This window comes from Ascaphus truei, chromosome 8 (assembly GCF_040206685.1).
Source record: "Ascaphus truei isolate aAscTru1 chromosome 8, aAscTru1.hap1, whole genome shotgun sequence".
NCBI lineage: Eukaryota > Metazoa > Chordata > Amphibia > Anura > Ascaphidae > Ascaphus > Ascaphus truei.
The window spans coordinates 54,544,576-54,563,362 of record NC_134490.1 but is presented as its reverse complement, the minus strand read 5'-3'; the positions used below and the strand labels follow the sequence as shown (position 1 = coordinate 54,563,362).

General features: G+C 44.4%; 1 protein-coding gene across 1 annotated transcript; it reads right to left on the bottom strand.

The window, feature by feature from the left end:
• Nucleotides 1-1,268: 1,268 nt before the first annotated feature.
• Nucleotides 1,269-15,850, bottom strand: BAG3 (BAG cochaperone 3). The gene is made up of 4 exons (XM_075612050.1): nt 15,332-15,850; nt 7,345-7,695; nt 5,097-5,498; nt 1,269-2,855 (listed from the first exon to the last, which is right to left on the bottom strand). Exons 1-4 carry the CDS (start codon nt 15,518-15,520, stop codon nt 2,160-2,162), a joined length of 1,638 nt encoding a protein of 545 aa, XP_075468165.1. The 5' UTR covers nt 15,521-15,850; the 3' UTR covers nt 1,269-2,159.
• Nucleotides 15,851-18,787: the final 2,937 nt, after the last annotated feature.

The following is an 18,787-nucleotide window of genomic DNA, read 5'->3' as shown; positions in this document are numbered from 1 at the left end:
ACTCCTCCCCCACCCTGCCTGCAGCCTGACACTGACTCCTCCCCCTCCCTGCCTGCAGCCAGGCACTGACTCCTCCCCTTCCCTGCAGCCAGACACTGACTCCTCCCCCTCCCTGCAGCCACGCACTGACTCCTCCCCCACCCTGCCTGCAGCCAGGCATTGATTCCTCCCCCACCCTGCCTGCAGCCAGACACTGACTCCTCCCCCTCCCTGCAGCCAGGCACTGACCCCTCCCCGTCCCTGCAGCCAGGCACTGACTCCTCCCCCACCCTGCCTGCAGCCAGGCACTGACTCCTCCTCCACCCTGCCTGCAGCCAGGCACTGACTCCTCCCCCACCCTGCCTGCAGCCAGGCACCGACTCCTCCCCCACCCTGCAGCCAGGCACTGACTCCTCCTCCACCCTGCCTGCAGAGAGCTCCACACAGGAGAGTGAGGGGAAAGGTTAGATATGTGTCTGTTGTTTGTTTTGTGGGTGTAGAGGGGCTAGCAGAGTCTATTTTGTTGGTGTGTGTTTTGTGGGTGTAGAAGGGGGGGGCTGCAGAGTGTGTAGGGGGGACTGCATGCAGTGTGTTTGTGTTGTATAGAGGGGGGGGGGGGTGGCAGTGTGTGTATATAGCGGGGGGCTGTGTGTATGTACAATTTCCTTTGAATAAACTTGCTGTAAGAGCAAAATAATGTAGACAATCATGCTGATAAAAATCAATGACTATAAAAGTGTCTTTTTAAAAAAAAAATGTAAAATATAAAAAAAAAAAAAAGCCTACATTTAGCCTATAATAGTAATAATCCCCTCAGAACAGGGCATTACTGGCCAATAAAGCCCTGGCTGGGTTAAAGTCCCTCGGCTTCGCGCCTTCAACTCTTCCAGCCAGGGCATTATTGGCCAGTAATGCCCTGTTCTGAGGGGATTATTAATTAAATAAAAGTATGCACCAGAGAATCAACTGAATCGAATTACAGCAGATCTCGCCTGTGTCAGTGTACAATCCATCATACTCCAGACTATGAGTATACTCTGTATGCTACAGAGTGGGACCAACGTCTGTTCAGTTTACCCTTCACTTCCTGCCTTGATTCCATTCCCTTGGCTGCAGTTTATGCAAAGTTCAAGCGGTATCTTTTGGAAAGGGATCTCCTCGCTATTACGCCAACCCACCAAACCGAAAAGCTGCTGAGAATGATCCTTCAAAGAGACATGCACACTTGAGCCACCTTTTGGAGCATCCCTGCAGGTTCCCACACTGAAAATAATGGCGGTACTCAGAAATAATATACAAAGCATTTATAGATTTCAAACCTCCCCTATATGCATTATCTGCTGATCCCTATCAAGTCCTAACCAACAGGAAACTTAAAGGAAGTTCAAAGAAATGGAGTGTCGGCTTGAATGAGCAGTGTTGTTATTGAGCGATTCCCCAACAGTATTCTTAGGATCTTCTCTCTATTCCCCATGAGTAAGTACAGTATTAGGGCGAGTATCTGTTCTTAACCTTGTTCTCTATTGTAGCATCTATGTTTTCAGAGGTGGGACCTCGAAAATGCAGCCCTGCTTTAATACTTCTTGCACTGCTACCAAAAACAGTACCGACACACACCCGATGATGCAATCCACAGCAAAGAGAAACATGAATTACAACCGCGTACTAGAAGTAAAACGATGATATCACTTTTCTTCCCTCTGTTGAAATACTTAAAGATTGATGGTGTCCATTGGTTCTGAAGATGGCGATTCGATATACTGCTGGCAAATTCCTCCTGCTAAATTGGCTACATTAGAACAACACTCATGCATGAGCATTAAAGTGGAAGAAAATAGCCTTGTGGCCCTCCCATGGTAGAGGTTGCAATAAAGAGTTATGATTTGTATATGGCATTATTTAAAAATTCCTATAATTCATAGTACGGTTGATATTAAATGGTGTATGATATCATATCAAGGTGGCTGATTAGTTATTGATGTGGCACTGCTGGTTGAAGCCTTTCCTTCTCTCTGCACATAAGAAGGAGAGGTTCACCGTGTCCAAGATATTTGGTGTGGTGAAAAACAATAGATTCAAAGCTACGGAAACACATGCAGCTTTCCATTTGCAAAACTCAAACCCAACCCAAGTCCTACAAGTTCTGAAATTAATTTATTTTTCTCTGAAGGTGCAAGCAGCTAGTGTCTATCAGAGCTAGGTGTTACGGTGGCAGATTCAGGGGGCATGTTTTCCCAGACACAGGAAGAGCTTGGCTCTTCATTACTTCTGTCCATTGTGTTGTCAAACTCCATGGAATCCTGGGAGCTACCAGCAAGGTCCATAACTCTGTCATCTGTGGCTTTCTGTTCCAATTTATCCAAAATGTTCTGGACCTTCCTGACACCATCCCTCCTCGCCTGACGCACATCTGCACGACCTTCGGGGTCAACCGAATCCAGGGCCAGCAGCTCCTTAGTGAGGTACTCCTCCAATATCAGATACCTCTTCTCATTTTTCCTGCCCTGGAAGCCAACAACAGCTTGCGCCAGTGCCTGTACCCTGTCCAAGATCCTATCTACCTGTAGAACCCCAGGGTGCTTATCTTGAAACTCTGTCACTTCAGGTGCTTCCTGGGTGACTGGCTCCTCTGGAGCAGGAGACTTTTCCACAGGAGTAGTTGGAACAGGGCTTGGAGCAGTTGGAACAGGGCTTGGAGCCTTCACCTCTACCTTTTCAGGGGTTGCTTTCTGGGGAGGAGATTTACGATCTGCCTCTTTGTAGATCAATCGAATGGGGGGGGCGCAGCTTGGGGGCTGATCGGTGGGAGGAGGGCTAGGCTTATTTTCTGACTGAGACTTTGGGGGGGAATCCCGATCTGGGGTGACCTGCTGCACCTGCGGAAGAAGAACATAGTGTGTAAATAACGAGATGATAACCGCTTACTGCAGACTAGTTTTTGTTTTAGATCACATAAAGCGGTGAGGCACGGCATCATGCATTAGGCCGAGTCCATAGCAGGGGAGGCCGCGCTGAGCCGTGCGGACACTCCGCTCTGAGCCCCTGCATCCTCCATGAGGATGTCTTTAGAGGGGGCTCACGCGAGCGTCTGCAGGCGTGCTGAGGCGCTGGATTTTTCAGCCGACAGCCAAGCTGTTTTTCAGAGCGCTGTCGGCTGAAAACATCCAGTCAGCGCGGAGCAGCGTCAACGTCACGGCGCCGTGACGTTGATGCGTCGCGGACGATTGGCCCAGCGATGTCACTGCCCCGCCTCCCTCAGTCTCCCCCCGCCTCCCGATCGCGCCCGCTGGCTCGCCTGCATGGGCATGAAATCGCGCAGATTTCAGCAGGCGAGCCTCAGCATCAGCGCGCCTCAGCCTTAGAGACAAGTCGCCTAGCTCGGGGGTGGCCAACTCCAGTCCTCAAGGGCCACCAACAAGTCAGGTTTTCAGGATATCCCTGCTCCAGCATGGGTGGCTCACTCAGTGGCTCAGTAGAAGACTGAGCCACTGATTGAGCCACCTGTGCTGAGGCTGGGACTTTTTGAGCCACCTGTGCTGAAGCAGTCTTCAACTGACTCACTGATTGAACCCCCTGTGCTGAAGCAGGGATATCCTGGAAAGCTAACCTGTCGGTGACCTTTCAGAACTGGAGTTGGCAATCTCTGTCTAGCGTGACAAAATCCAGAAAACATTATGCAGGTCTAATGTAAAAGCAGACCAGTGATTCTCATTATATTCAGCTTCTCAGCGGGAATCTCATATACACCTGGACAAGAGTGAGCGAGTTATGAAAACTGATATTTCTTTATAAAAAAAAACTTTCATTTTTTGCAAATGCTCCGAGGTCAGCTGTGGGGGGAACATGTCGACACCGCCTGACTTGAAATGCATAGATCAGTGGTACAGATATGAAAACTGCTCAGTTGTGGTCGGTGGGTCAACTCAACCTATATTATTATGCATAGTAATTTGTTAATGTTACCTAGAGACGACCAAGTACGCAGCACTTGACACGTGTATCAAACAAACAATATAAAAACAAGAGGCAATAAAATGACAATACAGAGATAACAGCATTTGGTTGAAATGAGAACAAAGGGATAATCCCTGGACAAAGCCTTCCAATCTTAAATAGATGGCTGGCAGACACAGTGGAAGGAGAATTGGGGACACAGCAACCTAGTAGTGGGATTAAAACAATCCATGTTAAAAGGAACACCCGCTCCTTGGAAATATACACCCTTCGGTATACAGAAATAGCAACTACAGCAGGGGTGGCCAACTCCAGTCCTCACGGGCCACCAACTGGTCAGGTTTTCAGGATATCCCCCTGCTTCAGCACGGGTGGCTCAATCTGTCCCTGCTTCAGCATAGGTGTCTCAATCAGAGGAACACCCGTGCTGAAGCTGGGATATCCTGAAAACCGGACCTGTTGGTGGCCCTTTGATGACTAGATTGGCCAGCCGTTTTAGAGGGAAATCACTGGAAGGGGTGAAGACAAATAGCGTACCAGAAGATTTTCTGGCTCCTGACAAAAATAACATTTACAGTACTACTAGCAAAACCTGTTGGCCTCTTACCCCTTCCTAACATTAATATACAACACTCATCATAGGGAAAAACATAATTTGATGGCTACTACTGCAGGTTAAATGCCAGTGATGTTAGGCACCATAGCAGATTAGCATGGAAGGCGTGGCTAGGTTGGGTGTGTTAAGACTCTATGTTATAGGTCTTCTACCTATAGGTCATCTACCTTCTACCTATAGGTCATTGTTTTTCAAACTGACTCCTTGTGACCCATGCCCACACCAGGGTTCTCGAGTCAGCCCCCGCTATTATATTAAACTAAAAAAAAAAGTGCTTTCATCTGGATGCAAGTGCATTGGGTATTCCCAAAACCTGGTGTGGCCATGGGGGACGAGGAGAGGTTGGAAAAACACAGCTCTGCATAGCAATACGCATACAAGGGAAAGGAGACACCATCATTACAAAGATGCTCTTTGTGAAGGAAGCTACTTTCTGTTAGTGAGGATGTTGTGTAATGATTCTTGGGGGGAGGGGGCCTGCTGAAATGCATCTATAAATAGCAGTATTTGAATGGAGAACGGGAGATGTAATTCTTGTGTCAATTACCTGAGGCTTGTCCACCACGGTCTGTACTCGAATAGGAGTTGGTGACTGGGTAGTAACTCTGACCGGCGAGCTTTCCCGACTCGAGGGCGCCTTTGATGCTGCTCTTATTGGGGACTGGGCCGGCGCTGGTCTGGGGTCCTTGTCCTCCTGGACTTTGTGGAACACTGGCTGATGGGAGTGGTAGTCGGCTGCTGCCTGCGGGTAATGGGTCTTCTGTGTCTGGTGGAAGCTATGGGAAGGCTGCCGTGGGACATTGCCCTCATGGATCACACGGATGGGAATATAGCCACGTGGCAGCTGGTGGCTACTAGTGCTTTGTCTTCCGGGCGACTGAGAGAGGACACTCTGCCTGCCAGGCGACTGAGAGAGGCTACTCTGCGACTCGGCAATTGAAGGAGGTGGCTGCAATGAAAACAGAAGTTCCACAAATTGACTGCACTTCAAGAATGGCGTATCATTATTAAACTCTGGTATGATGTAACCAAGCAATATAAGGGATCGCCTATACATGTACGTCCGGGTAATTGTATAACAAATGTAACCAAACATGGGCCAACCCAGTCAGAAATTACCGGTTTTTAACCCTAGCCTCATCTAACCTAAGCTGCTCTAAACCTAATCTGAATGCATTTATTTGTGAATTAAATAAAGATTAGTGCTATGAAAATATTGGTCTGACTGGGTGTCCTTGGATAAAAGTTAGGAGCACTGATCGGCCACATTTGTTTTCTTCAGTACAGCACTTTTCAGAGCGCAGAACTGATTATGGAGACAGGGAGAGAAGAGTGCATCAGATTAATTCTCACTTTTACAGATGTTACGCCTTCAAAATGATGCATATTTACCCATGAAAATGAACGCTCATCCTTGTGCAGTACTTTTCTGTCCCTTTTTCACAGCTATTGAGATTTTTAAATGTTAAGAATCCACAACAAAGGCTTCACTCAAGGGTTATCCTCTTCACAAGTCGCAATTACTTCAACTTTAGAGTATTCTTACTTAAACCGTTAAAAAAAAAAAGTCTTTCAACACAGGTTTAACTTGATGGACGTATGTCTTTTTTTCAACCTCCTCTACTATGTAACTATGTAAAAAGTAGTTCAAGTAAAATAATATTAAGATAAGCATTTGAAGGATGAAGAAATGGTGCATTAACCTTTCACTACATAGTTACATAGTTGATGAAGTTGAAAAAAAAGACATATGTCCATCGAGGTCAATTTCTGCTAAATTTAGATAATAATGACAGATACTTATCCTATATTTGTATTTACAGTATATTGTTCCAGAGGAAGGCAAACAAAAAAAAACCAGTGAAACATTATTCAATGATATCTCATAAGGGGATAAATACAATTCTTCCTGACTCCAGTAATGGCAATCAGATTACTCCCTGGGTCAACATGCTTCCTATGTTTACTTATTTAGTATATCCCTGTATACCTTCCCTTTCTAAAAAGATGTCTAACCTTTTCTTATAGATATCTATTGTATTTGCCATCACAGTCTCCATGGGTAATAAATTCCACATTGTAACTGCCCTTACTGTAAAGAACCCTTTCCTTTGTTGCTGGTGAAATCGCCTTTCCCCCAACCTTAAGGGATGACCCCGAGTCCTTTGTACTTCCCTTGGGATGAATAGTTCTTTTGAAAGCTCCTTGTATTGTCCCCGAATATATTTGTATATAGTTATTATATTGTCTTAGACGCCTCTTTTCCAATGTAAATAAATGTAATTTAGCTAGCCTCTCCTCATAAGTCAGAATTTACATCCCCGTTATTAATTTGGGGGTGGCTCGTCTCTGTACTTTTTCCAGTTCCATAATGTCTTTTACATGGAGTGATGTCCGAAATTGTACTCTATAGTCAAGGTGTGGTCTTACTAAGGATTTATACAGTGGCAAAATTATTCTTTCTTATATTATTTGCCTTTGCAGCTACTACCTGACATTGGGCACTATTGCTGAGCCTGCAGTCTACAAGCACTCCTAAATCAATCTCCATCAAGGATTGACATAATTGTGTATGATTTAGTTTGTAAGTAGCCTGTATATTCTTACTTCCCAAATGCATAACCTTACATTTACACTAAACTCGGTTACTTACTGAAAGATGACAACAAAAAAAGTAAAGTGGCTGGTTTCTTAGTTATTGTTAATTAACTGTTCACTGCTAGGGGGGCTTGTAATGCCTTTTGGTTGTGAAATATCATTGTCCGTATATTACGCAGAAAGTGCTGCTGAATTACCGATGGTCCTTGGGGAGATCCACCTTGTCTTGGCGATGAGGTCACTCGCCCGTCTTGTTTATCTGTTTGTGGAGATTCTAACGGGCTCCAGGCAGGGGACTGGGGACGGGTGTACCCCTTCAGGGGTGACTGTGCCCGCTTCTGGATGGAAACCGGTTCACACTTAACTCTCTGCATCCCTGGTTGGTGAAGAGCATAGCATGGATGCTGCTGTCTGTTTTCCAAGCCATCGTGCAGGACTGTAATCGGGATATAACCTGGACGGAGCTGAGGGTAATAGACATTTCCTTCTCTCAAAGGAAGGGGCTTGCGGCTTTCCTGGGACGGACCATTAGCCAATGTCTGGTTCACCTAAGAATAAGCAATATATTGTTATACAGTAGGTACAAATTTACTGCAGTCACCACATCACATTTAATCAACATGTATCACAGTCTCCTGTGTAGAGATGGATGATTTTCTTTTGCGGATTTGGATCTGCCTTGTATCGGGCCGGTTCCTTTGGTCTGCTGATCTTTGCGAATCAGTCTCAAAAAGGGTGATTCGTCTTTTCCGTATATATTTTTTTTTAAACATTGACAATCTGTGGATTCCGCAATCATCTGACGGATTTTAAGAATCCAATCCGCGGATCGGGTTCTTCCAATCCGTTAACGGATTGCGGAATCCGCAGATGGATTGGTAAAATCCACCAGCGGATTGCATCCAATAGCAGATTTAGATGAATCCGCGCGGATTGAAACTGTAACAATCCGTCAGCAGATTTTATACCGCGGAACGGATTTGAAATGGAAAACTCGGGCGCATCCGGGAAACTGATTCGGGCTGGTTGGCCCGTCTCTACTCCCGTGCGATTACTTTCCTACATTTTGCGAAGCTGAAAAAGGGATGCGCAGTTAATTCCTAGAAAAACACAAAAACAGATCTTTCACATCAAGGTCCAACTTGGAAATGTTGGCGATGGTCAAAAAAAAAAATCTAGATTAGAAAAGAGTGCTATTTGTCTTCTATTCAGGTCAATGCTGACAGTATACCAGCATGGGTTACTGAGTATCTTTCTATCTCCAATATGCAGAAGGAGAAACACAGCGAAATACCCAATTCAAGTTGTACCACAAAAATCAAGACTGTGACTATCACCATACTAAGAAAATTATGTTTCATTTGTTTCATCTGCTTTGGGGACTTTATCTACAATCATGAGTAAGGCAATAAAGAGATCGTCCTGATACTAGCGAAACATTGAAGATTTCTCTCTGTAAATTATTCGTGACTTAAACTTTTTTTTAGTTATTGCTCAGCTACCCAGTCCTGACCTCTTCTAAACCATGGGTGCTCAACTCCAGTCCTCAAACTCCCCCCCCCCCCAACAGGTCAGGTTTTCAGGATATCCCAGCTTCAGCACAAGTGGCTCAATCAGTCTTTGACTGAGCCTCTGACTGAGCCACCTGTGCTGAGTAGGGACTAATTGAGCCACCTGTGCTGAAGCAGGGATATCCTGAAAACCTGACCTGTTGGGGGGGGGGGAGGGGTTGAAGACTGGAGTTGAGCCCCCCTGTACTTAATTGCTCAATTCAGTAATGTTTCCACCACGCCAACATGCATCCTTAAACAACCCCCAAACACACACAGCACAGGCTCTCTTGGAAGCTCTTAATACTCCGCTATTGATTTAGAACCGACTACTAATCTTGCAGGAATATCAGAGAGGGGGATGATATCTGATTAATGCCTCAATCCCACCAAGGACCACAATTAATTAATAGCAGCAATTAATTGAATAAGTATCTAACGCCTTTACAATAAATAAATCAGTCATTTAGAAATGTTCTTAAACCACTCATTTACTCACTCTGCCCTATCGCAACTGGACGAACACGGCTAGTTCTACGTAAACCACTGTTGAAAATTGCGTCTATAAACAACGTAAATCTGTTGGAGGTTGCAATACCTTTTAAGGGACAGAGATGTTCTCTCCTTTGACCTGTGAGGCCTTGAAAGCTCGGTACACTATAATTTTATTTATGAAGAATTATTGGGTGGTCCACTCAAAAGAATCACAATCTACAAGCCTACAAGGTTGTTTCACGTCACGTAATATCTGCCCTTTCTCATCGGTCGTCTGTGAGTTGGTCTTTTCTCAAGAAAAGTACATAGACAAGGGGAGTATATACAAAAACCTCATTATCAATAGTGGGGAAGGAATCCAGCTAAGAAGGAAGTAAGTACAGGCATACCCCGCATTAACGTACGCAATGGGACCAGAGCATGTAAGTACAGCGAAAATGTTTTTAAAGTGAAGCACTACCTTTTCCCCACTTATCGATGCATGTACTGTACTGCAATCATCATATACGTACATAACTGATGTAAATAACGCATGTGTAACAGGCTCTATACTCTCCCCGCTTGCGCACAGCTTCGGTACAGGTAGGGAGCCGGTATTGCTGTTCAGGACGTGATGACAGGCGCATGCGTGAGCTGCCGTTTGCCTATTGAGCGAGATGTACTTACTCGCGAGTGTACTTAAAGTGAGTGTACTTAAACCGGGGTATGCCTGTATCCAGGCACACAGACTTAGGGGCCTATGCAGAGAGCAGCGCTAGAATAAATTGGAGAGTTTAAGAAAAAGTAGCTTTAATGAAGAGTTTTATTCTCCATATGCAGAAATGGGCGAAATCCGCTATTTTTAGCATTACTGCATGTGGAGAATTGTAAATGAGGAGATGCGCGCAGCTGAAAGGGAGAAAAAAAAATCGCGCATTTTTTTTCCCCCTATAGCCGGCGAGCTCCTGCTTCTTGCCAACTTTAGTTGGCGGAGAAAATTGAAGAAAATCGCGCCAAAAACAGCCGCTAGATGGCGAGCACGCCTTTCTGAATTTGGATATTTTTCAGACTGTCGAGATGTAGTTTCTCGCCAGCCGCGCGGCGAGATTTTCAAATAGAAAAAAAAAATTGCGCTTTTTTCCTACCTCGCCATTTTCAGCTGTTTTTTGCGCGATTTTCGCCGGAAAATGGCGAGATTGTAAATAGCGCTGCTCTCTGCATGAGGCCCTTAATCATCAAGTGGTTTATTCGGCAAAACATCCAGCTAAACAATGCCCTTTCTCAGTCCTTTCGCCAAAGGAAACTTTTGAAAAATGATTACTAATAATCAGTGGTTGACAAATCACCAAAAAATCTACTCGCCACACAAAAAAATCTACTCGCCACCTAGTACCAAACGTGTGCTGCTTGGGCCAATATTTACTCGCCCGGGGGTTAAATCCACTCGCCCGGGGCGAGCAAATGTATAGGTTTGTCGAACACTGCTAATAATGCTTACTAATAGTTACACGTGATTGATTTTTCCCCCCAACCATAATTTAAAGGAGCTATCCAAGCAATATTCTATGTGTGTTTTTATTTTTAAATAAATCAGTGCTGTAGTATTAGATTAGACTTACTACCTTTTTTTTCCCATTCAACTCTTAATGCAATTTTAATATACGGAGTATCCTTTGATTTCTAAGCAGATGTTAGCACGTCCACCAGCAGTGCAAGATCTTGGTAACACTTTCCTGTTTGTGATAATTTGTTCCCAGTAGTTTGAGCTGCAAACTGTAACAATAGATAACGTTACCTTAGTAATATAGCAATACATTGTAGCTGTTGTGTTACAATGCCTGAAGGATTGATCTGAAACTGAATGGCAGCCATTTAGTGAACCCTTGAATGCAGGATTTTGCTGATCAGTCGGCAGCTTAGGTAATTAGTTTTCAATAAAGGTAATCAAAGGCGGCATTTATTAAAATATATATATTTTTATATATATAGTGTGTGTATATATATATATATATATATATATATATATATATATATATATATATATATATATATATATATAAAATTTACATTTTAAGCAGCTTGGATTGCCTTTTTAAACCCATTGAACCAATTATTCCCATAAATTTACCTTGGTTCTATGCAGGTCTGCAACCTTAAAAATGTGGCTTATGTATCAAAACTGGGAGGAAAAAACGGCAATACATTTTTCAGATAAGATAGGGAGCCGCCATTCGGTGCCGTGTTTTTGCTCTAGTTTTGCCCTGGTGATGCAGCTACAAGACTTTGTCAGACTTTGCCGAATTCATCTGATAAATATCCACCTGGAAAATTGGTCATAAGTATATGTTTCCTTCTCTCTCGTGTCTGTGCTTGTCTGTATTCACACACAATGCTACTAGTGCATTCATGGAAATACCCTTCCAGCACCCCGGGTTTTAAAGGAGCAATTCCCGCTTTTTAAAATGATGTTTTATTTATACAGGATTGAAGCAGGGGGTCTCCGCAGCTGAACCCCATCAATCTCATCTCCGGGGACCCCCTGCTTCCAGAGATACTTACCTCCAAAGGGGTGCTGGCAGCTCTCTGCAGTTTAAAGCTCCCGCGTCACGTGAGCCATTAGAAAGAGACACCGGGTGACATCACGGCTTCCTATTGGTCTGCAGGTCGCAGGACCTTTGAAAAGCAGCCATAATGTGAACCCTGGATGCGAGCCGGAGAGGCTACCAGCACCCCCTACAGAGGTAAGTATCCCCGGAAGCAGGGGGCACCTGAGCTGATATTAATGGGGTTCAGCTCTGGAGACCCCTGCTCCATTCCAATGTAAAAAAACAAAACTGCTTGGATCGCTTGTCAAAAACCTGGTGAAGAACACAATGTTCTCCGCGCATGTAAGAGGCCGCTAACTAACTCCCAACTTCTACAGTACTCGCTCCCTTCAACATTTTAAAGAAAACAACAGCTGGGAAGCTGACAACCAACTGACAAAGTACAAAAAGGCTCTCCAGACAGCTGGGACTGACACAGGCAGCCAAATGCATGAGCCGGGCGGCTCCACCAAGTCCCTTACAGCAGCGTTCATCTCTGAAAAGATTTGCAGGAGCTCAATGGTCGGGTAGCCTTCTAAAACTGCCACATTGAAGGTCACACACACACACATAAAAGTTCATCTGTGTCATAATCATCATTTGTCATTGGTCTGGGGATCGGCAGGGTGACAATTTGGGTTATCAGCGCTTTTGTTGTCAAAGACATGAGCACTAGCATTGTTGACCCCTTGGCTTCTGTCAGATAAAGGATTTAACAAGGAGTTCGTGGTATATATTATAACTATGCCAGAATTGTGAAGATCCGGAAGTTTTTTGTTTTGTCTTGTTTTGGAGAAATAGTGAAATGTTTTCATCCAGCGCTGTTAAAATGGAAGCAATGCAACGTTCGCATTGCTGAGAGTTCCTGTTTCCCTGTATATCAACATGGGGGGCTCAACGCCAGACCTGAAACCCCAATCCCCTGACACAAAGACGCAGCGTCACATCACGCTGATCAGAGGCGATCGAATGAGATTCTGATAAACCAGGAGCAACTCCAGTATCAGAATCAGGATATCCCAGCTGTAGCACAGGTGGCACAATCAGTCCCTCCTTCAGCACAAGTGGCTCAACCAGTCCCAGCTTCAGCACAGATGTCTCAATGAGAGGCTCAGTTAAAGATTACGTCTCTGATTGAGCCACCTGTGCTGAAGCAGGGACTGGTTGAGACACTTGTGCTGAGGCAGGGACTGATTGAGCCACCTGTGTTGAAGCAGGGATATCATGAAAACCTGACCTGTTGGGGGGGGGGGTGAGGGGCGGGGGCGCTTGAGGACTTGAGTTGAGCCCCCCTGTATTAAGGAACAAGCGCTACCAGAAACAATGACATGGCTAAATGCTTTCCCTTCAGGATTGCCCCTTGTACCCTTCAGTGCCAGGTGGCTCATCACCACCAGCAGTAGAAGCAAAAAACCAGCACACATCGAAAAAGCAATGTCCAGATATTTTTATTTTTAGAATTGTTAAGCACAATTGCTATAAATAGCCAGGCATTGCTTTGTGCAGGAATGTGTCAAGGAGAAACAGGAGTTCCGTAGGTTCAAGACCATATAGAACCTTCCATGTTTCATTTTGGAAAGACACAGTGTTACCCCATTAAGCATAAAAGTCCTCCACGGGGCAGCATATAACCCACCTGCCAGCTGTGCTTTAGCATGCTATGCCCAGCTGGCACATTCTTACCAACCTCAGAGACCTACGCTAAACCACCAACTTCCACTAAGTTCCTGAAAATGTCTTTAGAAATGTCTCCCAGGCCTGGCAACTTTAGTCTGCCTGGGCCTCTAGGGAGAAGCGTACAAAGTTCTCTGAGGGTCAAAACCACCTTTTATCTAACATTCACTAGACATTTTAGGCAAAAAAAAAGAAACAATTGAAGAATTGTTTTCTAATATTAAAGTTCAGCCCCATAAACGCTACTATAAAAAAATCATTAATTATCTCAGGGACAAAGGAAACCTCCCTAGGAGAGGGAAATGCACTGAAAAACACTCCATAATATATGTACAGAAGAGAATATGGATGTGTTTGGGATTCATTTTCTGCATGGGCTAGTCCTCTACCCTCAAGGGTGTCATTGACATTTTAAGACTGGTTAAGGATGGTGAGGCCCAGCCTGCTAGCTCCAAAAACATACTGAACATACAAATCATTCTCCTTCCCTACACACAATAAAATTATCATCTGGCTGTTCTCGTCAGAATGTCCGATAAAATCAGGATTCCCTACATCTGAAGTTACACTGGGAGAAAAGCGCTAAATAAATAAAGTTATTATTATTATTTCACATGTATTCTGGATTATACGCCTACCGCTGGCATAATCCCAAAGGGGACTGGATGCGCAGGGTTTTATCTCCCTTCAGCAACAAACTAAATCATGGTTGCACGTGTCTAAGCAGACTGCAATAAGCCCCTTTAAATAAACATTACAAGGGTTGAAAATGCTTTAGTGGTTTGCTCAGTGTGCAAAGCGGGACTGCAGTGTGTCAGAAACTAGAGGGTATGTGTGACACCGTGGTGACTGACCACCCAGGGAGAGTGTAAGGGTGGGGCGTTTCAACTCCAGTCCTCAAGACCCCCCAACAGATCAAGTTTTCAAGATATCTGTGCTTCAGCACAGGTGGCTCAATCAGTGGCTCAGAACCACCTGTGCTGAAGCAGGGATATCCTGAAAACCTGACCGGTTGGGGGGGGGGGGTGGTCTTGAGGACTGGAGTTGAGCACCCCTGTACAGGATGGAAGATTAATATATTAAAGACATATAAGGCAATATATAGGAAGTATGGGATTTTTTTTTTATCAAGACTTAATCCCATAGAAGATTAATTTGGTTTAGTAAAAATGCATCCAATAAGCCTCACATAAGATTATTATTTTTTTAAACACCAATCCTTTGGATTTAGAAAACCTAAAAAAAAAAAAATACAGAGGATAATGGAATAATAAAGGTTAGAAGGTGTGGCTCAGTGAGTGAAGTCACTGCCTCTGAAAACAATGACACTGACTTTGAGGCAGGGAAGGCTACTTCTAATCCCAGTGCAAACGAGTTTACATTTTATATTATTTTAAGCACTTATATTTTATTATTTATATAATTATATAATATTTTACATATATATATATATATATATATATATATATATATATATATATATATATATATATATAATTTAAGCACATATTATATTAATAATATATTATATTTTGTATTATATTATATATAGTATGTATACATATATTGTGCATCTTATATTATTTAAGCACCTGCTTTCTATAGTGAGAAAAAAAATTGCTTTGGTGCATCCCAGTAAAATGATATTGCAGAATTGAAGGGATTTACGGGAAACCCTTTTAAAGTGGACAGCTGGTCCCGGGGAAAGGGGCAGACCCAGCTCATGTTCTTTTGGAGCTAAATGCAGTCCATAAAACTAATGCAAAGAGTTTGTCTATCTGTATATATTATATTACACCTGTTTTATAGCGGATTCTCATCTCTCTGTATAATAAAGTCCTTACAGTATTTCTCACTGTGGTCACACAGCACCCCCTCCTCCTCCTAATCCTCCTCCTCACCTTGACTGTGTCCTGCGCCCGAGGGTCGCTCCATGTGGTAGCCCTGTTATTATGATCCACAAAAAAAGGCCACCCTGTCTGTGGGTCCAGCTTGATCTCCCAGCCTGGGGGCAGAGGGTCGTTGTTGGGTGCCATGACTGAGGCTTGTGTGGTCTTCATGTTGCTGCGGGATAGGGGGTAATGAGCCATACTAGAGTCCCCTCACCCTTTAAGACAGCCTTATCTACCGCCCAGGGTGACGCCAGAGAAAGGGGTGGAAAGCTCTGGAAGTGACTGCAAGGGACACTTTGTACCGAGAAGGGGAGGAGACTTGCAAGAGGAAGAGACAGGGCGAGAGGACAAGGGAGACCCCCCAAAGTAGCAGCAAGAGGGAGACAATGTTGCAAAGAAGTGTGGTGAGGCAAGAAGGATCATGCAATAATATTCAAGACAGAGATCCCTCTGGAAGGGAGCCTGCTTAGTCACTGCAAACATTAAAGAAGAGAAAGAGAGAGGAGGGAGGGATAGTAGAGGGGTGGAGAGATGGATGGTGGGAGGGGGGGGGGGGTGACAGGCTGGAGAAAGAGCTAGGGAAGGAGGAGACTGGATGTTGGAACCCTACTGGAAAGTTCTGGTGAAACCTCATAGTTGGCAGTTTTTCCTAGCAGACAGCTCCTCCTTGAGTCATCAGCTATTAGTATATGTAGGGGAGAAATTATTAGGGCTTTAACTCTTAAGAATCAGCATTTATATATATTTACCCATGTATGAGTATCTCAAAGAGAAATCCACACACAATGAATGCTGAGAGAATTAGAACCTCTTCCTCATAGCATGTGGATATTTAAAGTTAATTCTTTGGATACATTATACATAGCGTTTTGTGCGGAATATGTTTTTCAGGCATCTAAACCTTCGGCATCTGAAGAATAAACTAATGCAGAATGCATGGAATTTTGCATTGGAAATGGCATGAAATTATTATTGATTTATAAAATATGTTACCAGAAAATAATACATTGAGAGTTACCTCTCGTTTTCAAGAATGTCCTGGGCAAAGAGTTATGATGACAATACATGGTTACATTAAATGAATAAAGGTTATACATTCAATTTAGACATTTACCATGGATTCAGAAGTAAATTCTGGCCCTTACGGCAGGCAGCATAAGGGTAATATGTACACAATTAAACAGGCTGAGTCCATGGTGACTCAGCCCGTGCGGTGGCGCGCTGAGGGTAAGCGGGTGCTTTCCCTGGCCTTGGTTAGCGCACTGTCCGGGGGCGTGTCGGGGGGCGGGCCAGTGACGTCACGGAGCTGGTTCACCCTCATTGGGCGAACCGCTCACATGACCGGCCCTGCGCTCCCGTGAGCGCGCAAATTTAAAATTTTCCTAAGATCTACTCTTCCGCACGCTTGCAGAAGCGTAGGCGAGCCCCTACTAAAGCCGCTCTCATTGCGGCTGCAGGGGCTCACTGGTAAGTGAGAGCGCGCCTCAGCACGGGTCAGCGCATAAGCGCTGACCATGCCCGAGGCCTAAACATATCAGCTGCCACTTGTATGTCTAGTAATCGACTTCAAAACTAAATCAACATGAATTATTTTTTTCCCCTATAAATGAGGTTGTGTCCATTGAAGGCCTGTTACAAATGTTCATGTGACATCAGGTATCCGTGACCGTCCACAAGAAATCTAGCGAATGGTTTGATTATTTTTTTCTCTCTCAACATTCAGTGTTGCACATTGCCTGAAATAGCTCATCTGCTGATTTATAACACCTATCCAAGTGATGGCTGAAATGGCAGTCACACACGGTGATACTATGGTTCTTATGCAATATGCTTTGATAAGCAGCTTCCCAGTGACGGAGAAGAATTTAGTCCCATTCATTTGAATTGATCTGATCTCTTCCCAAACACGGGGACAGTGGCTTCATGTTGAATAGAAGCCTATTTCTATTTTGAGGAGGGTGATAAACTTCTAAAAAAATAACAGCAATTGAGAACTTACTGACGTACTCCTTTTTAACATTAAAGAAAATATAATGCCATTTGTCAAGCAAATCCCCAATTCGTCATGGAAATATTTTGTTATATATGTGTATTTTGTGATAAAGTACTTAAACTTACCGGATCTAGTGTGTCACCATGTTTCACATAGCTGTTACTTTTAACTTCTATTGTAAATACAATTAAGAGCTACTAGCTGTTGTTTAATGTTTCACAGTAGAGCAACTTCACTGCTTTTATGGCATTTTAAAACGGCTTATTACACATGCTGCTAATTAGAATCAAAGGTTCTTGACGTAATAGAAACTTCTAGTCTCTGAACACTCACATGTTGAGCCTATGAGTCATGCGGCCCTCGGGGACTACACCTTCACCATCAACCAGTCTCTGCCCGGGCAGCACGCTCTCCCTGTCTTCCCAGTTCAGAGAGAGCGGGGATATTTTGGGGTGAATCGTACAGTATTCATCAGGGAGCCAGCATTAAGCAGCTGGGCGGGGGGGGGGGGGGAGAGGCCACCTGCATCTGCAACATACCTGTCCAGAATGGCAATTCGTGGCCCTTGGGGGGCGGGGGAGGGCTCAAGGGCCTCACTTGAAGCAGATCACTGCTATAAATGGACAGGATTCTTGTTTTGGGCACCAAAATATTTTGCATACAGCACAGGGGGGAGGGATAGGTTTCAGTCACAGATAACATTCCAAGATGCACTGTTTTTAAGTTAAACCTTTCTTGCTTTATCCATTGTAACACCGTCCGAAGAAGAGATCAGTGTATCTCGAAAGCTCGCACAAATAAAAGCATTTCGTTAGCCACAGAATAGTATCGTCTATTCATTTTTGATTAATAAGCTCGGCTAACATGGTATAGATACCTCTATATATATGTAACGGATTTTCTGACCTGGCCTGACCCACCCAATCTCACATTGGCCCCTGTGGTCTAACCAGTCCCCATTACAGTGTAGTGTCTGGTGGTTCACCTCTTGGCAACAGGACTCCTGAGTCTCCCGCATGATGTTGTGTGGGGATTGCCAACCCAGACAGGCAGCTGAGGTAGTGTACTTGAGTCCTACCTAGATCCAGTGCAGCGCCTCCACCTCATCAGGATCCCAGCGTCCGCTTGTGGATGGTCCTGGTGAGGAACTCCTCAGTGGTGCACTCCTCTGTGTAATCACTCCACACTTACACACGAGGGTATGATTTAACAAGATCATCTTTATTGACTTGCGGCGGGCCAGCTGCCCCTCACAGCAGTTGTACTCAGCCGCTCATGTTCACCGCACTTCCCTTTGAAAGGTGTCCTTTCCCAAATTGGTGGATTCCCTATCTCCCCTTAGGGAGATATTCCCTGTGCCAGGTCCCTGGTCACAGTCTCATGAGCTATCTCCTCCCAAGTCTGTACTCAGACTTGCTCCTTGCTTCAACATCTACTACCAACTCTACTGAACTCCACTGATGATCCAACCA